The following is a 27,769-nucleotide window of genomic DNA, read 5'->3' on the forward strand; positions in this document are numbered from 1 at the left end:
CCCATCGCATCTGATCGCATCAAGTGGTGCCCAGTGCAGCACCCGATGTTGCATGCCATCCTGCGATGGACATCGGGTGCTGGAGGGGTGGTGTGTCGCCTGTGTAGGCGGGACCGGAGCTGGGGACCATAGCGGAGGAGCTTTCAGGCGATGGGACTTGTCAGCACTGGGACGGCCCTCTGATTGGCTGAGGCCGCTGAAAGAGTGCTCTCTCAGCCAATCAGTGGCCTCACATTCAGGCGGCTGCTGATTGGCTGAGAGAACTCTCATCTGCTGCCACATCCCGCCGCCTGAAAGCTCCACGCTACACAGCCGCCATGCCTCCCTTGCTGCTGAGTCCCTCCGGTCCCCAGCATTAAGGTACCAGCTCCCCGCCAGCGCTCCGGTACCCATCCCGGCCCCGCTCCCCGAACCCGCCGCTGATTGCATTTGAGCAATCGCATGTGGTTAAAAAAAACATCCGATTGCTCATGCAATTCGATAAATATTATGTGCAGCTCATAATATCTATCGATGCGACATTCGACGGCGTGCCTGCGCATCGTGTCGAACGTCAACTTAAAAACGCATGCAATCATTTGATTTAATCGGCCAGATGTGGCCAAAATCAAATGATTGCATTCGATATCTCACATATATATGGGCAGCATAAGACTTGATCTAGCTTTCCCCCTGACTCATGTATAATTAAGCCCTGGGCATCTGCTCTGAGAATCTAGGTTCTGTTGTCTTGAACAGAAGAGCAAAACCTTCCAGACACTGGCACAGAACTGGCTCAGCGCGGTGCACTACCCCCATCTAGTGGGGTGATGTGAGTATAGCAGGGCTGGGCTGGGGATTGCAGGCAGACTGCTGCACTGAGGTGGGGCTGTGAACAGTCAGGATTTCCACTGCCGGCAGCTTCCAGTTATAACAATAAAAGTGCAGGTGGGGGCCTGGGTGTCAGCAATATCAACATACTGAGTCACTTGGACAGAACAGGGAGAGGAGGGATGGTGAACAGGCTCCTTGCAAATATCTGCAACACTGCTCTCCCTGGTCCATGCAGGCTGCCAGAGTACAATCAGAACACGACTAATAAACTCTTTCATTGCCAAGAAGAGAGTTCACAAACTCCAGGATATATTTCATATAACTGGGGCTCTGGATAAGTCATAATCATCAGTTCCTCTTTCCTGCCCGGGGTTTTACTTTCTGCTGTCGTGTTTCTAACATGGTGTGGTCTGTACTTCAGCACTGATATGCAGACCAGACCTGTGCTAGAATCACCACAGCAGAGAGTGACACCCCAGAGAGGGAAGAGGAAGTGCATGGATTATGAAAGATACAGGAGGCTAGAATGATCACTATTTATGTCTGGATTTAAATGAATGATCCTGTTATATAAATGTGACATCAGTTTTTTTTCTAACGTGGTAATATTAATATGCAACCAGTAATTTAAGCACAAAAGGTGTGGAATATCTCATCGGAATTCCCAATGTCAAAAGAATATCAATATGTTTATAATGTCGACACTGAGAATGTAGAAATTGTAAAAATGCCGCCAATGAGCTGTTTAACGAATTATTTAACCCTAACGATTCAACAAAATCAACGTCTGTTTTTTAACGTAGACATCCCGATCGCATTCGCTCAGGGACATGGAGGGAACTGCTTGGAGCCAGACAGGAGCCTCAGAACCGTTTAGCACCAGCTTCCAGGCTGCTTAGCATCAGGCCGGAGCCTCTGCACCGCTTAGTATTAGTTGAGAACCTCTGACCAATTCAGTACCAGAAATGGAGAGTTCAGCATCAAGCAAGAACCTCTGAGAGGTTTGGTGCCAAGTAGGCCATATGTTCAGATGTGGATAAATGGACCCTTTTCACCAGTTCTGAATGAGGTGGGGACAGTGCATTTGTAAAATTGTACTGTCCTTTTAAAAACAGGGACAACATACAAAGTGTTCTCCACGCCCTAGGTAGAAGCTGTTGCCTGTAGTTACAAGCCATATTGTATGTGTGTGGGAATTGGCAGTGCCAGCCATGGCTCTGTATGTTGGGGTGGCATGCTATGGCTCTGCATGCAAGGGTGGTAATGCCAGCTATAACTCTGTATGCAGGGGTGGCAGTGTCAGCTATGGCTCTGTATGTAGGGGTGGCAGTGCCAGCTATGGCTCCTCTGTATGTAGGGGTGGCAGTGTCAGCTATGGCTCTGTATGTAGGGGTGGCAGTGCCAGCTATGGCTCCTCTGTATGTAGGGGTGGCAGTGTCAGCTATGGCTCTGTATGTAGGGGTGGTAGTGCCAGCTATGGCTCTGTATGTAGGGGTGGTAGTGCCAGCTATGGCTCTGTATGCAGGGGTGGCAATGCCAGCTATGGCTCCTCTGTATGCAGGGGTGGCAGTGTCAGATATGGCTCTGTAGGTAGGGGTGGCAGTGCCAGCTATGGCTCCTCTGTATGTAGGGGTGGTAGTGCCAGCTATGGCTCTGTATGCAGGGGTGGCAATGCCAGCTATGGCTCCTCTGTATGTAGGGGTGGCAGTGCCAGCTATGGCTCCTCTGTATGTAGGGGTGGTAGTGCCAGCTATGGCTCTGTATGCAGGGGTGGCAGTGCCAGCTATGGCTCCTCTGTATGTAGGGGTGGCAGTGCCAGCTATGGCTCTGTATGCAGGGGTGGCAATGCCAGCTATGGCTCCTCTGTATGTAGGGGTGACAGTGCCAGCTATGGCTCCTCTGTATGCAGGGGTGGCAGTGCCAGCTATGGCTCCTCTGTATGTAGGGGTGGCAGTGCCAGCTATGGCTCCTCTGTATGTAGGGGTGGTAGTGCCAGCTATGGCTCTGTATGCAGGGGTGGCAGTGCCAGCTATGGCTCCTCTGTATGTAGGGGTGGCAGTGCCAGCTATGGCTCTGTATGCAGGGGAGGCAGTGCCAGCTATGGCTCCTCTGTATGTAGGGGTGGCAGTGCCAGCTATGGCTCCTCACAACAAGGATAACAAACCATGGGCAGGTGCCAATGTCAGGTGGGTCCCTAACCTGACTAAAGTTCAAGTCCAGAGCATAGGACACCCCCAGGACAGCACAATCCAACCACACAAAAGCAAGTCAATCAGCTCCACACTGTCATTTTTGATACTTTACAAAGGTGTTACATTAATACATAGTATCAGCTCCGTACTAATGGGGTAATTCAGAACTTATCGCCCGGCGAATGCACCCCCCCCCCCCCCCCCTTCACCCACACGCACTCGTTACGCAGAAAGCACATGTGCATTCTTACACATCCACCCGCGTGACAATCCTGTTTTTTGGGGGCAGTCCCGCATCCCGTCCGGGGCCAGCAGTGACCAGCGGTGGGGTGGGGGGCAGTTGGGAGTCAGGGAATAGATGCTGTGCGGGGGCACAATTTCAATTTCCGAGGTTCGGTATTTCCCGGTATTGACCTAATAAAAAAGCAATGCTTCCTGTCCTCCCAAACCAGGCGGTCCCTCAAATTTACTTACATTGCCAGGCGGTGCGGCCGGGAGCTGGCAGAACTGTGGGGGAGCCATTGGGAGCCGGTGGGCGGCAGCGGTGCGGATGGGTGTGGCCTGTGCAGATTGACCTCTGCCCAGGTCACCCCGCGTAGAGCTGCATGCCAGAGTCAGGAACAGCCGCGCAGCATCTGAGCGGGGACTGACATCCTGGCAAATGTAGGGCCATATCCTGGGATTGGCCACCGTAGGTATTGTCAGTTTGTGTACATAGTAATTACCCCACACACACTAGTTACCCCCACGTACCTGTTTGCCACCCGGGACTGGTGCGGTCAGCGGGGGAGGATCGCCACTTCTCACTAAACATCAACGCTTCCTCTAAGAACTCGATGTTCTTCCCGTATTGCATTTCCAAGATGGGGAGAATGTCCGGCAGCTTGGCCGATATGATCCTGTACGTGATGTCCGGCTTCCCGATAAACCGCTGCCGGACGCTCATCTCGTGTCCTGTGAAGACTTTGAGGTCGTCCACGTCCTGTCGCTCGTATCGGTGGATTAACTGGAAGTTGCAGCTGGAGATCTCCAGGGCAGATAACAGGACGGTGAGTTTGCCGAGCCTGAGATTGTGGTCAGGATAGTGGCAGAAGACGATCGGGATTACCACGACGACGCCTTCCTTCCCGCGGTTTGGGGCACCATCCGGGCATTCCTTGGACTGGGCGCTTGCGGATCTCTTCCATGGACTGCCGCTAAATGGCCACCAGGCCGGAGATTCCAGGACAGATAAAATCCTGTCACAGAGACACCATCAAGTTATCAGATAAAAAAGACAATTACTCCAGCTCTAAATAACGGCCTCATTCAGGTTTGTCAGCAAAGCAAAACAAGCACACAATTGGCAAAACCATGCTGCACTGCAGGTGGGGCAGAAGTAACAGGTGCAGAGAGTTAGATTTGGGTGGGGTGTGTTCAAACTGAAATCTAAATTGCAGTGTAAGAATAAAGCTGAGGCCTACATACAAAAGCAGCCAGTATTTACCCTGCACATATCATGTCATATTAACTAATGGGCACCCATCGGGAGCTATTCAATTGCTGCTTCTATTAGACAAGGTGAGAGTAGAAAGGAGGGGGGAGTGGCTTTAATTCTGTATCTGTTCAGAAGCTGTACTGGCCGATTAGAGGGCAGTATTCCACTGAATGACACCTACAGTACCTTCCCGAGGGGGTGGGGATGTAGACACTTTAGGCATTCTGAAGCATATATTTTGGGCAGTACGGATGGTGTAATGGTTAGCATTACTACCTCACAGCGCTGAGGGCATGGGTTCTATCCCCACCATGTGTTATATATATGGGGCAGTACGGATGGTGTAATGGTTACATTACTACCTCACAGCGCTGAGGTCATGGGTTCTATCCCCACCATGTGTTATATATATGGGGCAGTACGGATGGTGTAATGGTTACATTACTACCTCACAGCGCTGAGGTCATGGGTTCTATCCCCACCATGTGTTATATATACGGGCCAGTACGGATAGTGTAATGGTTAGCATTACTACCTCACAGCGCTGAGGTCATGGGTTCTATCCCCACCATGTGTTATATATATGGGGCAGTACGGATGGTGTAATGGTTACATTACTACCTCACAGCGCTGAGGTCATGGGTTCTATCCCCACCATGTGTTATATATACCGGGCAGTACGGATGGTGTAATGGTTAGCATTACTGCCTCACAGCGCTGAGGTCATCGGTTCTATTCCCACCATGTGTTATATATACACCGGGCAGTACGGATGGTGTAATGGTTAGCATTACTGCCTCACAGCGCTGAGGTCATGGGTTCTATCCCCACCATGTGTTATATATACCGGGCAGTACGGATGGTGTAATGGTTAGCATTACTACCTCACAGCGCTAAGGTCATGGGTTCTATTCCCACCATGTGTTATATATACGGGGCAGCATGGATGGTGTAATGGTTACATTACTGCCTCACAGTGCTGAGGTCATCGGCTCTATTCCCACCATGTGTTATATATACAGGGCAGCACGGACGGTGTAATGGTTAGCATTACTGCCTCACAGCACTGAGGTCATGGGTTCTATCCCCACCATGTGTTATATATACGGGGCAGTGTGGATGGTGTAATGGTTACATTACTGCCTCACAGCGCTGAGGTCATGGGTTCTATCCCCACCATGTGTTATATATATGGGGCAGTACTGATTGTGTAATGGTTACATTACTGCCTCACAGCACTGAGGTCATGGGTTCTATCCCCACCATGTGTTATATATATGGGGCAGTACTGATTGTGTAATGGTTAGTATTACTGCCTCACAGCACTGAGGTCATGGGTTCTATCCCCACCATGTGTTATATATACGGGGCAGTACGGATGGTGTAATGGTTACATTACTGCCTCACAGCGCTGAGGTCATGGGTTCTATCCCCACCATGTGTTATATATACAGGGCAGTACGGATGGTGTAATGGTTACATTACTGCCTCACAGCGCTGAGGTCATGGGTTCTATCCCCACCATGTGTTATATATATACGGGGCAGTACGGATGGTGTAATGGTTACATTACTGCCTCACAGCGCTGAGGTCATGGGTTCTATCCCCACCATGTGTTATATATACAGGGCAGCACGGACGGTGTAATGGTTACATTACTGCCTCACAGCGCTGAGGTCATGGGTTCTATCCCCACCATGTGTTATATATATATACGGGGCAGTATGGATGGTGTAATGGTTACATTACTGCCTCACAGCGCTGAGGTCATGGGTTCTATCCCCACCATGTGTTATATATACAGGGCAGCACGGACGGTGTAATGGTTACATTACTGCCTCACAGCGCTGAGGTCATGGGTTCTATCCCCACCATGTGTTATATATACGGGGCAGTACGGACGGTGTAATAATTACATTACTGCCTCACAGTGCTGAGGTCATGGGTTCTATCCCCACCATGTGTTATATATATGGGGCAGTACGGATGGTGTAATGGTTACATTACTACCTCACAGCGCTGAGGTCATGGGTTCTATCCCCACCATGTGTTATATATACGGGCCAGTACGGATAGTGTAATGGTTAGCATTACTACCTCACAGCGCTGAGGTCATGGGTTCTATCCCCACCATGTGTTATATATACGGGGCAGTACGGATGGTGTAATGGTTACATTACTGCCTCACAGCGCTGAGGTCATGGGTTCTATCCCCACCATGTGTTATATATACCGGGCAGTACGGATGGTGTAATGGTTAGCATTACTGCCTCACAGCGCTGAGGTCATCGGTTCTATTCCCACCATGTGTTATATATACACCGGGCAGTACGGATGGTGTAATGGTTAGCATTACTGCCTCACAGCGCTGAGGTCATGGGTTCTATCCCCACCATGTGTTATATATACCGGGCAGTACGGATGGTGTAATGGTTAGCATTACTACCTCACAGCGCTAAGGTCATGGGTTCTATTCCCACCATGTGTTATATATACGGGGCAGCATGGATGGTGTAATGGTTACATTACTGCCTCACAGTGCTGAGGTCATCGGCTCTATTCCCACCATGTGTTATATATACAGGGCAGCACGGACGGTGTAATGGTTAGCATTACTGCCTCACAGCGCTGAGGTCATGGGTTCTATCCCCACCATGTGTTATATATACGGGGCAGTACGGACGGTGTAATGGTTACATTACTGCCTCACAGTGCTGAGGTCATGGGTTCTATCCCCACCATGTGTTATATATACGGGGCAGTACGGACGGTGTAATGGTTACATTACTGCCTCACAGCACTGAGGTCATGGGTTCTATCCCCACCATGTGTTATATATACAGGGCAGTACGGATGGTGTCATGGTTAGCATTACTGCCTCACAGCACTGAGGTCATGGGTTCTATCCCCACCATGTGTTATATATATACGGGGCAGTACTGATTGTGTAATGGTTAGTATTACTGCCTCACAGCACTGAGGTCATGGGTTCTATCCCCACCATGTGTTATATATACGGGGCAGTACGGATGGTGTAATGGTTACATTACTGCCTCACAGCGCTGTGGTCATGGGTTCTATTCCCACCATGTGTTATATATACAGGGCAGTACGGATGGTGTAATGGTTACATTACTGCCTCACAGCGCTGAGGTCATGGGTTCTATCCCCACCATGTGTTATATATATACGGGGCAGTATGGATGGTGTAATGGTTACATTACTGCCTCACAGCGCTGAGGTCATGGGTTCTATCCCCACCATGTGTTATATATACAGGGCAGCACGGACGGTGTAATGGTTACATTACTGCCTCACAGCGCTGAGGTCATGGGTTCTATCCCCACCATGTGTTATATATACGGGGCAGTATGGACAGTGTAATGGTTACATTACTGCCTCACAGTGCTGAGGTCATGGGTTCTATCCCCACCAAGTGTTATATATACGGGGCAGTACGGACGGTGTAATGGTTACATTACTGCCTCACAGCACTGAGGTCATGGGTTCTATCCCCACCATGTGTTATATATACAGGGCAGTACGGATGGTGTCATGGTTAGCATTACTGCCTCACAGCACTGAGGTCATGGGTTCTATTCCCACCATGTGTTATATATACAGGGCAGTACGGACGGTGTAATGGTTACATTACTGCTTCACACAGCACTGAGGTCATGGGTTCTATCCCCACCATGTGTTATATATACGGGGCAGTACGGACGGTGTAATGGTTATAGCATTACTGCCTCACAGCGCTGAGGTCATGGGTTCTATCCCCACCATGTGTTATATATACAGGGCAGTACGGATGGTGTAATGGTTATATTACTGCCTCACAGCGCTGAGGTCATGGGTTCTATTCCCACCATGTGTTATATATACGGGGCAGTACGGACGGTGTAATGGTTATAGCATTACTGCCTCACAGCGCTGAGGTCATGGGTTCTATCCCCACCATGTGTTATATTTACAGGGCAGTACGGACGGTGTAATGGTTACATTACTGCCTCACAGCGCTGAGGTCATGGGTTCTATTCCCACCATGTGTTATATATACGGGGCAGTACGGACGGTGTAATGGTTATAGCATTACTGCCTCACAGCGCTGAGGTCATGGGTTCTATCCCCACCATGTGTTATATATACAGGGCAGTACGGATGGTGTAATGGTTATATTACTGCCTCACAGCACTGAGGTCATGGGTTCTATCCCCACCATGTATTATATATACGGGGCAGTACGGACGGTGTAATGGTTACATTACTGCCTCACAGCACTGAGGTCATGGGTTCTATCCCCACCATGTATTATATATACGGGGCAGTACGGATGGTGTAATGGTTAGCATTACTGCCTCACAGCACTGAGGTCATGGGTTCTATCCCCACCATGTGTTATATATACGGGGCAGTACGGATGGTGTAATGGTTAGCATTACTGCCTCACAGCACTGATGTCATGGGTTCTATCCCCACCATGTGTTATATATACGGGGCAGTATGGACGGTGTAATGGTTACATTACTGCCTCACAGTGCTGAGGTCATGGGTTCTATTCCCACCATGTGTTATATATACGGGGCAGTACGGATGGTGTAATGGTTAGCATTACTGCCTCACAGCGCTGAGGTCATGGGTTCTATCCCCACCATGTGTTATATATACGGGGCAGTACGGATGGTGTAATGGTTACATTACTACCTCACAGCGCTGAGGTCATGGGTTCTATCCCCACCATGTATTATATATACGGGTCAGTACGGATGGTGTAATGGTTACATTACTGCCTCACAGCACTGAGGTCATGGGTTCTATCCCCACCATGTATTATATATACGGGTCAGTACGGATGGTGTAATGGTTACATTACTGCCTCACAGCACTGAGGTCATGGGTTCTATCCCCACCATGTGTTATATATACGGGGCAGTACGGACGGTGTAATGGTTACATTACTGCCTCACAGCGCTGAGGTCATGGGTTCTATCCCCACCATGTGTTATATATACGGGGCAGTACGGATGGTGTAATGGTTACATTACTGCCATGGGTTCTATCCCCACCATGTGTTATATATACTGGGCAGCACGGATGGTGTAATGGTTAGCATTACTGCCTCACAGTGCTGATGTCATGGGTTCTATCCCCACCATGTGTTATATATACGGGCAGTACGGACAGTGTAATGGTTACATTACTGCCTCACAGCACTGAGGTCATGGGTTCTATCCCCACCATGTGTTATATATACAGGGCAGTACGGACGGTGTAATGGTTACATAACTGCCTCACAGCGCGGAGCTCATGGGTTCTATCCCCACCATGTGTTATATATATATACAGGGCAGTACGGACGGTGTAATGGTTACATAACTGCCTCACAGCGCGGAGGTCATGGGTTCTATCCCCACCATGTGTTATATATATATACAGGGCAGTACGGACGGTGTAATGGTTACATAACTGCCTCACAGTGCTGAGGTCATGGGTTCTATCCCCACCATGTGTTATATATACGGGGCAGTACGGATGGTGTAATGGTTAGCATAACTGCCTCACAGCACTGAGGTCATGGGTTCTATCCCCACCATGTGTTATATATAAGGGCAGTACGGATGGTGTAATGGTTAGCATTACTGCCTCACAGCACTGAGGTCATGGGTTCTATCCCCACCATGTGTTATATATACGGGGCAGTACGAATGGTGTAATGGTTACATTACTGCCTCACAGCACTCAGGTCATGGGTTCTATCCCCACCATGTGTTATATATACGGGGCAGTACGGACAGTGTAATGGTTAGCATTACTGCCTCTCAGCACTGAGGTAATTGGGTTCTATCCCCACCATGTGTTATATATACGGGGCAGTACGGATGGTGTAATGGTTAGCATTACTGCCTCTCAGCGCTGAGGTCATGGGTTCTATCCCCACCATGTGTTATATATACGGGGCAGTAGGGATGGTGTAATGGTTAGCATTACTGCCTCACAGCACTGAGGTCATGGGTTCTATCCCCACCATGTGTTATATATATACGGGGCAGTACGGATGGTGTAATGGTTACATTACTGCCTTACAGTACTGAGGTCATGGGTTCTATCCCCACCATGTGTTATATATACGGGGCAGTACGGATAGTCTAATGGTTACATTACTGCCTCACAGCGCTGAGGTCATGGGTTCTATTCCCACCATGTGTTATATATATGGGGCAGTACGGATGGTGTAATGTTAGTATTACTGCCTCACAGCGCTGAGGTCATGGGTTCTATCCCCACCATGTGTTATATATACGGGGCAGTACGGATGGTGTAATGGTTACATTACTGCCTCACAGCACTGAGGTCATGGGTTCTATTCCCACCATGTGTTATATATACGGGGCAGTACAGACGGTGTAATGGTTAGCATTACTGCCTCACAGCACTGAGGTCATGGGTTCTATCCCCACCATGTGTTATATATACGGGGCAGTACGGACGGTGTAATGGTTACATTACTGCCTCACAGCACTAAGGTCATGGGTTCTATCCCCACCATGTGTTATATATACGGGGCAGTACGGATGGTGTAATGTTAGTATTACTGCCTCACAGCACTGAGGTCATGGGTTCTATCCCCACCATGTGTTATATATACAGGGCAGTACGGATGGTGTAATGTTAGTATTACTGCCTCACAGCTCTGAGGTCATGGGTTTGATCCCCACCATGGCCCTAACTGTGCGGAGTTTCTATATTCTCCCCATGCTTGCGGGTACTCCGGTTTCCTCCCACAATCCAAAACATACTGTTAGGTTAATTAACCCTAGTGTGAATACTGCTCTAGGCTTAAATCCATTGCACCCAGCCATATGCAGCGCCTGAGAAATATGAGTAATAATACTCTGCACCAAATTACTTACACTGTATTTAATTTACAGTTAATTCCCGGTCCCTTCAGGTGGTTGAGTGCCGTGGATTAAAGCCCATTGTTTATGTAACATTTTGTGGTCGCGCTTTTCTCTTCCGAATGTAAAACATTTCTGCTCGGCTATTTTGCCAGGTGCTTATTAAAGGCCCCCATACAATAGGCTGACTTGTCCGAAGGACAAGTCGGACCTAATCTACTGACAACTCCCCTGGGGGGGTCACATACGATTTGGCACTTGATGTGCCAGGTTTTGCATGTGATAAATCGCATGCGATTTATCACATGCAGTCCCCCCGGGGAGCTGCTGTCAGCGGGAGCTGGAAGATGAGCAGGGCATGGGGGCTGCAAGCAGGCAGCGGACGCAGCCTGTAGTACCTGCGGTGGAGGGAGCCAGATGCCGAGCGGGGGACTGCAAGCAGGGAGCCAGGCAGGGGAGGCAGTGGGCGCACTAGTCCAGGCGGTGAACTCCGCGAGGGGACCAGAGAGCAGAGACCGGGTAGCGTAGGGGAAGCCGGGCAGCAGCGGGCGGACATAGAAATGAATTAACAGTCAGTGATTGGCTGAGAGCTCTCTCAGTCAGAGAGCTCTCAGCCAATTACTGGCTGTCCATTCATTTCTATGTGCCCGGCTTCCCCTACGCTACCCGGTCTCTGTCTCTGATCCCCTTGCGGCGTTCACCGCCTGGAAGTATCTATTTGCAGCATTCCCCCCCCCCCCCCCCCCGCCCAGGATAGTGCGCCCACTGCTTCTCTAGCCCGGCTCCCTGCTTACAGTCCCCCGCTCGGCTCCCTCCACCGCACGTACTATACGCTGCGTCCCCTGCCCGCCTTGGGCTGCACATAAGATTTAACAAATCCGACCTCCCGAATCCGACCCGATGTGCACGGGACCGCGCATCGGGTCGGATGGGATGTCTGCACATGCGATTTGGCCCGATTTCACGGCCCGATTCCTCCGAATCGGGTCAAATCGGGCCCAAATCGCATAGTGTATGGCGGCCTTAATGGACATGCTTGGGCGCAGTTCTTTTCTTTTTTTCTTTCAGTTCTCTTTGAAGGTGCCCACACATGCACCGTTCCCGGCGGTGCGATGCTATACGATGGGGTGCGCGCTCCCGCGGCACCTCATCGTACAGTACAAAAAGTATGTGCTGCACTGACTTTTTGTACTAGCTTTTTCTAGCATAGCATCGCATCGCATGCACATCGTATGCACAAGGCATACGATGCGATGCTACGTGTGCTAGTTAAGCCCACAACGCAAGCCGGGATCTGTGCGTGTGTGGGCACCTTAAGCCAGGGATGAAGAACCTTTGGCCCTCCAGCTGTTGTTGGCTTACACATCCCAGCATGCCCTGCCACAGTTTTATCATGACCAAAGAGCAAATTGTAGCAGGGCATGCTGGGATGTGTAGTTCAACAACAGCTGGAGGGCCGAAAGTTCCCCATCCCTGACTTAAGCCAATGAGCTGGCAGTCCTAATCCAGAAACAGCACGTGATTGGCCAGTAGGACATAAAGTCCCGACACATTATTTACATTAAACAAGTGCAAATAAGAAATGTATAGAATATTGTAACGGAGCCGTCTAATGCCCATTACTGTAATGTAATATACAACAGAAACTAACAGCTTGCAGTATGGCATATGCCAATGTCACTGTGGCATACCTCCCAACATGACCCTCTCCAGGAGGGACACATTACTCTGTTTCTGGACTTCTCCCTTAATTTTTGATTGCCAGCACCTGTGTTCTTATCAATTAACCTGTGTGAAACAGGTGATGACAATCAAGTCCAGAAACAGAGCAATGTGTCCCTCCTGCAGAGGGTAATGCTGGGAGGTATGCTGTGGTGGACGCACCCAATCTGTCCCCAGTACGGTATATGGTCACAAGATTGACCCTATGACCCATACCCCCCCCCCCCAGTACATACTGTAGCAAAAGTTTATGTATAAATATATGGAAAAGTAAATCTGATAGACAAAATCTCTACATACAGTGCATGTGTCCGTCTCCTGTGGCACAAACAAGGAGATCTGATAAACATGCACTATTAGGGTGCCCTGTACAGTGGATGTAGGAAACACTGTCATGCTATATGAGAGTAACCTGTCCAGAGACAAGGCCGTCCCATCTCTGCACCACATCTCCGATAGGCCTGTATAAACCGGGGGCGTACGTCTCTTTTTGGCAGCACATAAAGACGTTCTGGGGAGACCACAACAGTGCACTCACCGCTCCCCCCTCACTGCTGCCCAGGAGCGTAATCCTGCAAAACAACTGGACACTCTCCAGGCCAAATATTGTCCCAACTTTTAATTCCTTCCTCACTTGTAAAAGTTGCCCAGTACAGCAGCTGCCTGATGCTTAATAATGAGGAACCGTTCAGTTTAAGGATTTACTGCAAGTTAACCTCGTCAGAGTCTGGGAAACATCTTAGGGGGGGGGGGCTGACATGCATTGGGTAAAGAGAGGCGAAGGCGGAGGAATGTATGCGGCAGCGATAACCGGACACCTCTGCAACAACAGGACGCTCTCTCTGTACATCAGACGCACCCTAGGAGATCATGGGGCCGACTTCCCCTACTACAAAGTCTTCTTATCATTGGAATCACTGAATAGGCAGAATAAGAGACAGACATTAACCTGCTAGACCAGTGGTAGCCAACTCCAGTCCCCGAGAGCTACCAACAGTTCACATTTTCCAGACAACCTAGCTGCTGCACAGGTGCACTCATTACTCACTGACACATATTCCAGACAACCCAGCTGCTGCACACTGCACAGGTGCACTCATTACGCACTGACACATTTTCCAGACAACCTAGCTGCTGCACAGGTGCACTCATTATAAATAATCCCCAGGTGGAGCTAATTACTTCACTTGTGATTCTGTGAGGAGATCTGGAAAACATTAACTGTTGGTAGCTCTCGAGGACTGAAGTTGGCTACCCCAGGCGTAGACTCACAGGGCCTGGATGCATGGAGGGAGCATGGCCATACAGCAAAATTGGAAGGTACCAAAGCCAGAAAAACCTTGTAATAGCAAACCCAAGGCCAGCTCATTCAGCAACATGAACCTGGCCGTACTATAAATTAGAACTTAACACGCACCGATGCTATGCGATGAGATGTGCGCTACCGCAGCATCTCATCGTACAGTACAAAAAGTATGTGCTGCACATACTTTTTGTACTGTCTTTTGATCGCATCGCATGCACAACGCATGCGATGCGATTTAGCACAAAAAGTACCGGGAAATCGGTAAGTGTATGGGCACCTTTATACACCAGTCACCAGTACGCATTCCAATCATTATAATGTGTTAGTGTGACAATCACAGCTAATGTACAGTCCTTACTAGCATATGGGCCTGATTCCTATGTGGCTGCACAGCTGCAGGGAAGCTCGAAAGCAGCTGCAACACCTAAGAACAGTTATTGTTACTGGCTTACTCATACTGACCATTAGAACCCCCCTGACTTGTCAAACCTACATAAAGGTGACACCCCCCCAATTCTGTGGCATATCAACCTCCTCCCACTATATAACTCTCAGTCTGTGGCTTCCTGCTGCCTCCATTCCCCTCCTCACATCAGGTCACTGCCCCTGTCACATGCAGCCATGTCCTCACTGACACATCACCCATCTCCTGACATACTCTGTGCTGCTGGGACCCTGCTCCTCCCACTATATAACTCTCACTCTGTGGCTTCTTGCTGCCTCCATTCCCCTTCTTACATCATGTCACTGCCTCTGTCACATGTAGCCCTGTCCTCACTGACACATCACCCATCTCCTGATATACTCTGTGCTGCTGGGGACCCTGCTCCTCCCACTATATAACTCTCAGCCTGTGGCTTCCTGCTGCCCCCATTCCCCTCCTCACATCATGTCACTGACCCTGTCACATGCAGCCCTGTCCTCACTGACACATCACTCATCTCCTGATATACTCTGTGCTGCTGGGGACCCTGCTCCTCCCACTATATAACTCTCAGTCTGTGGCTTCCTGCTGCCTCCATTCCTCTCCTCACATCATGTCACTGCCCCTGTCACATGCAGCCCTGTCCTCACTGACACATCACTCATCTCCTGATATACTCTGTGCTGCTGGGGACCCTGCCCCTCCCACTATATAACTCAGTCTGTGTCTTCCTGCTGCCTCCATTCTCCTCCTTACATCATGTCACTGCCCCTGTCACATGCAACCCTGTCCTCACTGACACATCACTCATCTCCTGATATACTCTGTGCTGCTGGGGACCCTGCTCCTACCACTATATAACTCTCAGTCTGTGGCTTCCTGCTGCCTCCATTCCCCTTCTCACATCATGTCACTGCCCCTGTCACATGCAGCCCTGTCCTCACTGACACATCACTCATCTCCTGATATACTCTGTGCTGCTGGGGACCCTGCCCCTCCCACTATATAACTCTCAGTCTGTGGCTTCCTGCTGCCTCCATTCTCCTCCTCACATCATGTCACTGCCCCTGTCACATGCAGCGTGTCCTCACTGATACATCACTCATCTCCTGATATACTCTGTGCTGCTGGGGGACCCTGCTCCTCCCACTATATAACCCTGTCTGTGGCTTCCTGCTGCCTCCATTCCCCTCCTCACATCATGTCACTGCCCCTGTCACCTGCAGCCCTGTCCTCACTGACACATCACTCATCTCCTGATATACTCTGTGCTGCTGGGGACCCTGCCCCTCCCACTGTATAACTCTCAGTCTGTGACTTCTTGCTGTCTCCATTCCCCTCCTCACATCATGTCACTGCCCCTGTCACATGCAGCCCTGTCCTCACTGACACATCACTCATCTCCTGATATACTCTGTGCTGCCGGGCATCCTGCTCCTCCCACTATATAACTCTCTCTCTGTGGCTTCCTGCTGCCTCCATTCCCCTCCTCACATGTCACTGCCCCTGTCACATGCAGCCCTGTCCTCACTGACACATCACTCATCCCCTGATATACTCTGTGCTGCTGGGACCCTGCTCCTCCCACTATATAACTCTCAGTCTGTGGCTTCCTGCTGCCTCCATTCCCCTCCTCACATCATGTCACTGCCCCTGTCACATGCAGCCCTGTCCTCACTGACACATTACTCATCTCCTGATATACTCTGTGCTGCTGGGGACCCTGCTCCTCCCACTATATAACTCTCAGTCTGTGGCTTCCTGCTGCCTCCATTCCCCTCCTCACATCATGTCACTGCACCTGTCACATGCAGCCCTGTCCTCACTGACACATCACTCATCTCCTGATATACTCTGTGCTGCTGGGGATCCTGCTCCTCCCACTATATAACTCTCAGTCTGTGGCTTCCTGCTGCCCCCATTCCCCTCCTCACATCATGTCACTGCCCCTGTCACATGCAGCCCTGTCCTCACTGACACATACCTCATCTCCTGATATACTCTGTGCTGCTGGGGACCCTGCTCCTCCCACTGTATAACTCTCAGTCTGTGGCTTCTTGCTGTCTCCAATCCCCTCCTCACATCATGTCACTGCCCCTGTCACATGCAGCTCTGTCCTCACTGACACATCACTCATCTCCTGATATACTCTGTGCTGCTGGGGATCCTGCTCCTCCCACTATATAACTCTCAGTCTGTGGCTTCCTGCTGCCTCCATTCCCCTCCTTACATCATGTCACTGCCCCTGTCACATACAGCCCTGTCCTCACTGACACATCACTCATCTCCTGATATACTCTGTGCTGCTGGGGACCCTGCTCCTTCCACTATATAACTCTCAGTCTGTGGCTTCCTGCTGCCTCCATTCCCCTCCTCACATCATGTCACTGCCCCTGTCACAAGCAGCCCTGTCCTCACTGACACACCACTCATCTCCTGATATACTCTGTGCTGCTGGGGACCCTGCTCCTCCCACTATATAACTCTCAGTCTGTGGCTTCCTGCTGCCTCCATTCCCCTCCTCACATCATGTCACTGCCCCTGTCACATGCAGCCCTGCCCTCACTGACACATCCCTCATCTCCTGATATACTCTGTGCTGCTGGGGACCCTGCCCCTCCCACTATATAACTCAGTCTGTGGCTTCCTGCTGCCTCCATTCCCCTCCTCACATCATGTCACTGCCCCTGTCACATGCAGCCCTGTCCTCACTGACACATCACTCATCTCCTGATATACTCTGTGCTGCTGGGGATCCTGCTCATCCCACTATATAACTCTCAGTCTGTGGCTTCCTGCTGCCCCCATTCCCCTCCTCACATCATGTCACTGCCCCTGTCACATGCAGCCCTGTCCTCACTGACACATACCTCATCTCCTGATATACTCTGTGCTGCTGGGGATCCTGCTCCTCCCACTATATAACTCTCAGTCTGTGGCTTCCTGCTGCCCCCATTCCCCTCCTCACATCATGTCACTGCCCCTGTCACATGCAGCCCTGTCCTCACTGACACATACCTCATCTCCTGATATACTCTGTGCTGCTGGGGACCCTGCTCCTCCCACTGTATAACTCTCAGTCTGTGGCTTCTTGCTGTCTCCAATCCCCTCCTCACATCATGTCACTGCCCCTGTCACATGCAGCTCTGTCCTCACTGACACATCACTCATCTCCTGATATACTCTGTGCTGCTAAGGATCCTGCTCCTCCCACTATATAACTCTCAGTCTGTGGCTTCCTGCTGCCTCCATTCCCCTCCTTACATCATGTCACTGCCCCTGTCACATACAGCCCTGTCCTCACTGACACATCACTCATCTCCTGATATACTCTGTGCTGCTGGGGACCCTGCCCCTCCCACTATATAACTCAGTCTGTGGCTTCCTGCTGCCTCCATTCCCCTCCTCACATCATGTCACTGCCCCTGCCACATGCAGCCCTGTCCTCACTGACACATCACTCATCTCCTGATATACTCTGTGCTGCTGGGGACCCTGCTCCTCCCACTATATAACTCTCAGTCTGTGGCTTCCTGCTGCCTCCATTTCCCTCCTCACATCATGTCACTGCCCCTGTCACATGCAGCCCTGTCCTCACTGACACACCACTCATCTCCTGATATACTCTGTGCTGCTGGGGACCCTGCTCCTCCCACTATATAACTCTCAGTCTGTGGCTTCCTGCTGCCTCCATTCCCCTCCTTACATCATGTCACTGCCCCTGTCACATACAGCCCTGTCCTCACTGACACATCACTCATCTCCTGATATACTCTGTGCTGCTGGGGACCCTGCTCCTCCCACTATATAACTCTCAGTCTGTGGCTTCCTGCTGTCTCCATTCCCCTTCGCACATCATGTCACTGCCCCTGTCACATGCAGCCCTGTCCTCACTGACACATCACTCATCTCCTGATATACTCTGTGCTGCTGTAAACAGGTCAGTAAGTCCCATATACTGTAGTCCATAAAAGTGATATTACATTGCCACGAATATATAAAAGTCACATACGTCAAACTGACAAAAGCAACAATATCAAAACCATAAACATTCTAAACAGGTTATTCTTCACCTATTAATTTATGGGCTGAACTAGACTACGCGTGGGTGCAGCCAGTACGTTTACTGCTACTGACACAAATGAGGCACGAGGTGAATGCCCAGACAGCCGTGATATCAGTAAAGCCAACGCAGCAGCAGGTAAGTCACCTGTCAGAGGTCTCCATGTCAGCATCTATCTTGTTCAAGCCTCTCATGATGTTGTCAAACTGCTCCCCCTGGTGGTGAAGCACCTTGGTGGTGTCTTCCATGCGCTTCTGAGACCCAGAGACAATGCCAATGAGTTTCTTTCCAGTCGATGTTTTAGAAGCTGTTCCCTGTTCCCCTCCAGGCACCAGTAACTGTTCTCTCCAGAAGTGCTCCAGCACAGTGAAGACCACATTCCTGTTGGGTTGCAGGGAGCTGAACCAATGCTTGGCTTGGTCCTTCTCCAGTATGGTGATGGAGCTGAAGATGTAGCTGGAAGACTCCTTTTTGATCTCATTGATGCTGGACAGGTGGAAGCTGACCAGATAGTCCTCGGTGTTGTCCAACCTGAACTTGAGGTGAGAAGGAGTCAGGAACAGCCTTCCGGGTACCCATCGCCTCTCACTGCTTAGGTAGTAGGAACATAGCCAGGTCTGGACAGGGATCTCCTTGTTCATGAGATCACGTTGGTTCTTCTGCAGATCTCAGCTACAGTCATCTACAAGGAGACAAAGAAACAAAGTTTGCATCCTATAATCTACCAGCCAAGAGATGCCCAGCCCTAGTGACCCCTGGGAAAAGGTGAGACGCTGAGTACAGAGGCTTCCTTACTGGGTAGTCATTATGGCAATGATGCAATTGTGCCTCTACATATGCTTTCCATCACAAACTGAGCGTGATGGTGCAAGCTGTGCGTCTATAGGAAACTGCGTCTATCGGAGGTATTCAATTGTTGCATTAAAGGGGGGGAGGGGGTTTATTAGCCACGGCAGTCACATTTTTTTATCAGTCTCCAGGGGTGCAAGAAAAATATGTGAAAAAGTCCATAGTTTGGGAGCCCAAAACAAGACTTTACAGGCGATCTGTAGATGGGTTTAGCCTCTTTGCGTCATTAGGCCTGGAGCTGTCAGGTGTGTTAATTGCTTATGGGCATCTGATTGGTAGCAACAATTGAATAGCTCAGATAGACTCGCAGACATTCTCATGCCACAAAATGCAAAAATTGCTCTTTTCCTAAAGGCGTTGAAGTCTGCATGTGGTAAGCCTTGCATTTAATACATAAAGTCACAGTTCAGCTGCAAGATGGCATTACTAGTGTTATTATCTGCAAAAAGTCTTAAAACGCGCTGTTATGGTGCTCCAGCCAATCAGCTATCATCTGTCATTTTTCAAATACTTGAAAATTAAATACCGGGTTATTACCTGGTAATGGGTTTTCCTCTACTCCGCCATGGCAGCCATCATGAATGGGTTTCTCCCTGCTGGGTAGTGCTTTTGGAAAGGAAAAAAAGACCTCTGGCTCCTATAAGAAGACTCCTCCTCCATACACCAGTGTCTTTATATTTCTTCAGCTTTAAAACAAACGGACATCGTTATTCCACGTAACACACCCCCTTTTTGAACACATTTTTTTTTTTTTTTTAGGGGTGGGAAATACCGCTGCCATGGCGGAGTAGAGGAAAACCCATTACCAGGTAATAACCCAGTATTTCCTCTGCCTCCGCCATGGCAGCCATCATGAATGGGTCATGCCCAAGCAGTACTGTATTTCGTAGGGAGGGTATACTCACGTATAACATAAGAATCGGCCACCGGCCACATAATTTATAACTCAAGAGGAACGTTTCTTCACGTCCTAGTTTACTGCCGCGCTCAGGATCTTCCTCCCAAACTTGGCATCTGCAGAGGACCCGACGTCCACTCTGTAATATTTCGTAAACGTGTGGGCTGAGGACCACCCTGCAGCCTTGCAAATCTCTGTCAGTGATGCAGATCCTTTCTCTGCCCACGATGACGCCATTGAACGTGTTGAGTGCGCTTTAAACCCTTCCGGTGGCTCCTGCTGCCTTATGATATATGCTTGTCGAACACAACTTTTAATCCACCTTGATAGGGTCTGTTTAGAGGCCCTTTGCCCCTTTCTTTCTCCTTCTGACAATATAAATAAATTGTCAGCTTTACGAAATTCAGCTGTCCTTTGCTTGTAAATGGACAGGGCTCTGACCAAGTCAAGGCAATGTAATCTGCTCTCTTTACTATTCGTCGGATTCGTGCAGAACGTAGGCAATATGATCTCCTGATTGATATGAAATTCTGACGCCACCTTAGGTACAAACATTGGATTTGTCCTTAAGACTACTTTATCTGTATAAATTTTGAAGTACGGTTCCTTTATCCACAGTGCTTGGAGTTCTGATACTCTACGAGCTGAGGTCATGGCCACTAGAAACAATACTTTCCATGACAGAAATTTCAAGGCCACTTCTTGTAGTGGTTCAAACGGTGATTCTGTTAGCACCCCTAGCACCAGGTTCAGGTCCCATGAGGGTATCGGACTTCTCATCCTTGGTTTAATTCTTTTCACTGCCTGCATGAACCTTTGTACATATCTGTTCTTGGCTATGTCCCAATCCAGGATGCATGATATTGCTGAGACCTGCACCTTCAGAGTACTTGGGGAGAGGTTCATTCGCAGACCTTCTTGTAGGAAGGAAAGTACGGTGACCACACTACGAGGATTCTTACTATTTTCCTTCGCCCAAAAAGCATACTTTTTCCAAACTCTATAATATATTTTCATGGTTACCGGCTTTCTTGCCTTAAGCAAGGTATCCACTACTCCTTCACTGAACCCCTTTGCTTTCAGACTTCCGATTTCAGCAGCCAAGCCGTCAGTTTCCACGATTCCGGCTGCTCCTTGAATACTTCTCCTTGTACTAGTAGATCCTTGGTCGAAGGTAGTCTCCACGGATCGTCTACTGCCAACTTTTGTACTGTATTGAACCATGCTCTGCGAGGCCAATATGGCAGGACCGCTATTACTTCGATCTGCTCTCTCTGCAGTTTCCTCAATAGTCTCTGAATTATTGGTATCGGGGGAAAAACATAAGCTCTCTCTATGTTCCAGGGCACTGACAGTGCGTCTACTTGTTCCGCCAGCGGCTCCCAGAACCTGGCAAAAAACCTGGGTACTTTTTTGTTTTCTGCCGTTGCCATAAGGTCTATCTGCGGACGTCCCCATCTTTCCACCAGACTCTCGAATACCATTTGGTTGAGACCCCATTCTCCTGGCAGGCATTCTATTCTGCTTAATTGGTCGGCCACCACATTTTCTTTTCCTGCCAGATATACTGCAGTGATGCTCATAACCCGGCCTTCCGCCCACTCGAACAGTTTGGCGGCCACCTCCATCAATGCTCTGCTTCGCGTACCTCCTTGCCGATTCACATAGGCCACTACCGCCTGATTGTCGGTCCTCACGATTAGTTCTGTCCCTTGTAGTTGACTTTGAAACCACCTGCATGCTCTGACCACTGCCTCCATTTCCCTCAGGTTGGAGTGAGCTTCCCTCCAATCTTGCTGCCACTTTCCTTGAGCTACCTGATGATTGAAGGTTGCTCCCCAGCCTGTTTCGCTGGCGTCCGTGGTTAGCGTCACCTGCCGCTCCGTGCCGAAGTATCTTCCTGCCACCAACCTGCCTTCTGCTGCCCACCAGTCTAAGTCCTGTCTGGCCTTTGTGGACAGGACTATTCTTTGGGACAAGTCCTTTGAGTTTTTGTTCCATTGCAGAAGAAAACAGTTCTGTAGTTTCCTTGTATGGAACCTTGCCCAAGGGACAACCTCTATAGCTGATGCCATTAGGCCTAACACCTCCATGCAGCCTCGTGAGGATACAACGCGTCTTCTTTGCAGGTTTTTTACTTGGTGGATCAGTTTTTCTCTTCTGACTCCTGTTAAGGAAATTTTCTGCTCCTTTGTATTGACTACTACCCCTAGGTATGTTATTTCTTGGGCAGGAATCAACTGGCTCTTTTTGTAATTTATCAACCAACCGTGTTGTAACAGGCACTGCACCACCCTGTCTGTGTGCTCTTGGGCCTTCTCCTTGGAGTCTGCGACTATTAGAATGTCGTCGAGGTAAGGAATCAATCTTATCCCGCTCTGTCTTAGTGCTGCTACAAGCACGACCAGCACTTTGGAGAATGTTCTCGGAGATGTCGCCAGTCCAAACGGTAGGGCGTTGAATTGATAACTTGTACCCATCAGCCTGAACCTCAGATACTTTCGATGGCTTATGCATATTGGGACGTGCAAATAGGCGTCTTTGAGATCTATCGTCGTCATGAAGTCCTTTTGACTTAAATCTAGTATCACTGATTTGATACTGTCCATTTTGAAGGATTTTACCTCTATGAACTGATTGAGTCGTCTCAGATCTAGTATGGTCCGAAATCCTCCTGTAGCTTTTTTTACTAAAAAGAAACGGGAAAAACACCCCCGAAATTCCTGGCCTTCTGGAACAATGCTGATTACTTCTTGTTCCAGCATCTCCTGCAAACTTGCTAATAAGGCTTTTCTCTCTTCCCTGTTTTTGGGAATTGGAGAATGAACAAAAAACTCTCCGGGAACTTTGCTGAACTCCACTTTGTACCCGGAGGATACTACCTCTTGGACCCACCTGTCTCCGGTGGTCCCGGACCAGACGCTTGCAAATTTCAGCAGTCTGGCCCCTACTGTCTGTGACCCGACGTCACTGTGCCTCCTTTTTGGAGGAGAATTTATCTCTATTTCTTTGGGCACGAAAATTGCCCCTTGAGACCCAGGATCCCCTTCTATAGGGCCTTCCTGGCCTATATGCCCGTGACTCTCTGTAGTCTTGAGGCTGAAATCTTCCGAACTTGGCCGGAGGTACTCTTCTGCCTCCCTTATCCTGAGGAAGCCAGACCGACTTCCCCCCTGATATCTTAGCCACTAGTTCGTCCAATTGTTTGCCAAACAAATAGTCCCCTTGGAACGGCATGGACAGGAGTTTATTCTTGGACTGAACGTCCGCTGCTCATGGTTTTAACCATAGCGCCCTTCTTGTCGCGGCTGTTGCTGCCCCTGCTCTGGCCGCCAGCCTTACCGCATCCATAGATGCTTCGCAAACAAACTCCACTGCCAGCTGTACATCTTGTACAATTTTCAACAGTTCCGAACTTGCCAGATCATCCAGAATATCCCCTTCTAGCTGCTGGCACCAGCCTCTTACTATTCTGGATGTAACTGCCATTGCTGACGCTGCTTTTAGAGAAGCCCCTGAGATTAAATGTTGCTTCCTTAGGCCCAGCTCAATTTTACGATCCATTGGATCTTTAAAGGCATTGGCCTCTTCTAGTGGTAATGTCGTCTTTTTCGACAGCCTCGCCACCGCAGCATCTATTTTAGGTGCCTCCTCCCATGAGAGTACCTGCGTCTTGTCAAAAGGGTACATCTTGTTAACCTTCCCTGGAATAGCCACTCTTTTGTCTGGCTGTTTCCATTCTTCGGTTATTATGTCCTTTAGAGTTTGTGACAAGGGAAACGTTTTAGTTTTCTGTTTCCTATCCTTAACCCCTTCCCGACATATGACGTACATTTACGTCATATGTCGGTTGGGGGTGAATCAAGCCAGCTCACGGAGTGAGCTGGCTTGATAGAGAGCAGGTAATGGCTGTATATTACAGCCATGTCCCTGCTCTCACGGCCACGAGCGGCGAGTTCGCCGATCGCGGCCGTTTAACCCTTTAAGCGCCGCGGGCAAAGCGCCCGCAGTGCTTAAATAGCTGATCGGAGGGGGGGCGCCCCCCTCCGGCGCCGATCGGGGCCCCCCGCAGCGCGATCGGAGGGTGCCGATCGGTTGCCATGGTAGCCAGGGGTCTAATGTAGACCCCTGTGCTGTCCGTGTATTCATACCTATTACATCCTGCCTCAGGCAGGATGTAATAGGAAGTGCAAAAAATCACTACGTTCAGCCATAGAGCTCTATGGCTGAACCTAGTACAGGCGATCGCGCCCCCTAGTGGTCAAGTACACTAGGGGGCCTTGTAGTAAAAGTAAAAAAAAAAAAAAATAAAGTTTAAAAATAAAAAAAAAATAATAAAATATTAAAAGTTCAAATCACCCCCCTTTCCCCATTTCCCAAATAAAAATAAATAAATAATAAAAAAAATAAACATATTTGGTATCGCCGCGTTCCTAAAAGTCCGATCTATTAAAATATAACATTAGTTATCCCGCACGGTTAAAGGCGTAAACGGAAAATAATCCCCAACGCCAAAACTACGCTTTTTGGTCGCATCGCGTACCCAAAAAAAAATAGCTAAAAGAGATCAGAAAGTCGCCCATATCCCATAATGGTATTAATTAAAAAGTACACTTCAGCCCGCAAAAAATGAGCCCTCACCCAGGTCCGTAGGTGGAAAAATAAAAAAGTTATAAGCCGCAGAACATGGCGACGCGACGCAAATTCGAAAAACCGTAACATTTTCTATTTTTTTTTTAGTGGTAAAATGTAACGAAAACTATATAAGTTTGGTATTACCGGAATCGTAACGACCCATAGAATAAAGATAACCCATCATTTTAAACGAACTATGAACTCCAAAAAAACCGTAACCAGCGCAAAATTGTGGAATTGCGTTTTTTTTTTTTTTTACCCCACATTGAATTATTTCCTGATTCCCCAGAATATTATACGGTATAGTAAATGGTACCATTAGAAAGTACAACTTGTCCCGCAAAAAAAAGCCCTCATGTGTCTATATAGCCGGAAAATTAAAAAAGTTACGCTTATTTGAACACAAGGAGGAAAAAAAAAAAAAAAATTACCTTAAAAGGCAATGTCCGGGAAGGGGTTAAAAAGCATTTCCTGCAAACTCACATCCTCCTGTTTGTCCTCAATATTTAACGCTTTATAAATCCGGACCAGAAGGTTGTCAACCATGTCGGCATTAAAGTCTGAGTCCGACCTATCCTGTCCTGGATCATCCTCCTCTTCTCATCTAAGTCGCCTCCAAGCATACCAGCACCGGCCGACTGACCCGCTGTATCCTCTATGTCCTCATTTAGCACATAACTTTTCCGTTTAATGGGCGTTTTGCCCGTATCCTCTTTAGGTGCAAACGTATCAGCTAGGGCCGTTTTTAACATTTGTACCAGGCTCGCCATTTGAGCCGGGGGAAATAGCTGAGACGCCTTACAGCCTTCACATACAGCCCCCACGTGTTTGTCCGGCAGCGTCTTGTCACATGATGTACATTTGCTTTGCACAGATTTCTTCTGCTTGCTTTTCCCTTTATCCTTGCCAGACTCCGATCTACAATGACATCAACCAGTCACTAAGAACTATTAACTACACCACTGTGTGGACACCCTACACCCGCATATTGCTCACCCAGTCTTTGCACCCGACTGCCTGTCTTCCTCCATAATTGGTAGTGCACCTCCCTAAAACACACAGTCACGTCTAATGAAGTACTGCCACCATCCGTAACTTAAAGCATAATGCAGCCGCAAATAAAAACTCACCTCCGTATCTGCGCAGATTTAGTCACGCGTGACCAGCCCAAACCTAAGAAGCTAGCGTCCCCTGAAGCAGGTGTTCGCGCTCCCAGACCTCAGATCAGCGTGACACTGACTACCGCCGCTACGGCTAAATCCTGACGCGTACCGGAAGTCGCGCCCTAATGACGCGCTTCCCCCTGAGTACACGTAGCGCGCACTACCCGGCGCCCGCCTTAGCACAGAGCTAGGGCAGGGGAGCGCGTGCCGGCAACAATACTGCATGGCTTAGTACCTCGCTCCCCTGGACGCCGCCGCACAGCTACCCCATGGGGCCCGCCTTCGGCATAATCGGAGCTTATGCTCACCTACTCCCCTGCATGAAGCCAAAGCAGCTGCCGGGAGCGACAGTCTGCAGCCTGAGGTGAGCTGGTGTCCACACACATGCACTACCCGGAAAGGAAAAAAAGACACTGGTGTATGGGAGGAGGAGTCTTCTTATAGGAGCCAGAGGTCTTTTTTTCCTTTCCAAAAGCACTACCCAGCAGGGAGAAACCCATTCATGATGGCTGCCATGGCGGAGGCAGAGGAAAAGTTGATTGGCCGGAGCTTGCGGATAACAAAACGCGTTGATAAACAGCAACTTATTGACAAGTCACTTAAACTGGACAAGCTGTAATAGGCTCCTAGACATCTATTTGGCACCGATAAAGGAGTGGCAGATAAGAACCACTAGGCCCATCTAGTCTGCCCCTTTTTAAACATGTTGGGAGAAATGTACTAAGATGGGAGTTCTACTTAACATGTGATGTTACCATGGGCAACCAGTCAGAATCTACTTCTTATTTATTTAGTACCCTAGACGATAGTAGACAGGATCTGATTGGTTGCCCATAGAACCATCACATGTGAAGTAGAATACGCATCTTAATAAATTTCCACTGTTACTTCAAACCATATTTGATCCTTATTGCCTTGTAAGGATATTCACAGCAGCCTTCAGGTGGTGTGGTAGCCTCAGATGACGCCACAGATCTTTCTGACCACTAGAAGCAGGTGTAGATTATACTGGCCATGTGGCGCCCCTCCCATAGTAGTACTGCCAGGCAACAATCCAGCCACTTACGTACATAACACAGGAAGGAATCAGACTGCTGCTTCTATCATTTCAAGCGACATCCCGTCATATCATAAACGCAGAGACCTCTGACTGCAGGAGTCCAGGTTATGAGACTGCAGGATGAAAAAGACAGAGGCAATTAGCAATACTGGCCATATTATGTTCAGAAGGTCACAGTGATGTGTATGAGGCTTCATGTATCACACACACACACAAGACATTGTGCACAGTGGATGCAATTGACACACTTTGCTCAGCACCTAAAGATCCA

General features: G+C 49.1%; 2 protein-coding genes across 5 annotated transcripts in view; one reads left to right on the forward strand and one right to left on the reverse strand.

The window, feature by feature from the left end:
* SNAP47 (synaptosome associated protein 47) overlaps positions 1-27,615 on the reverse strand; it is a 59,997-nt gene extending 32,382 nt beyond the window's left edge. For 3 of the 4 annotated variants that reach the window (XR_014474780.1, XM_083186677.1, XM_083186680.1), the window contains exons 1-3: positions 27,509-27,615; positions 19,041-19,575; positions 3,759-4,243 (exon numbers count right to left, since the gene is read on the reverse strand). Coding sequence is in view for 3 of the 4 variants with exons in the window: in XM_083186677.1 (XP_083042803.1) it covers positions 3,759-4,243; positions 19,041-19,534 (979 nt within the window). In the remaining variant the exon portion in view is untranslated. Of the gene's footprint in view, positions 1-3,758; positions 4,244-19,040; positions 19,576-20,279; positions 20,429-27,508 lie in introns of all 4 variants that reach the window. The other variant, XM_083186678.1, reaches the window with a different exon arrangement.
* Positions 1-27,769, forward strand: part of JMJD4 (jumonji domain containing 4) — a 322,213-nt gene that overhangs the window by 269,154 nt on the left and 25,290 nt on the right. The window lies entirely within an intron of this gene.

The sequence above is a fragment of the Crinia signifera genome, chromosome 5 (assembly GCF_055691185.1).
Source record: "Crinia signifera chromosome 5, ASM5569118v1, whole genome shotgun sequence".
In the NCBI taxonomy this organism is placed as follows: domain Eukaryota; kingdom Metazoa; phylum Chordata; class Amphibia; order Anura; family Myobatrachidae; genus Crinia; species Crinia signifera.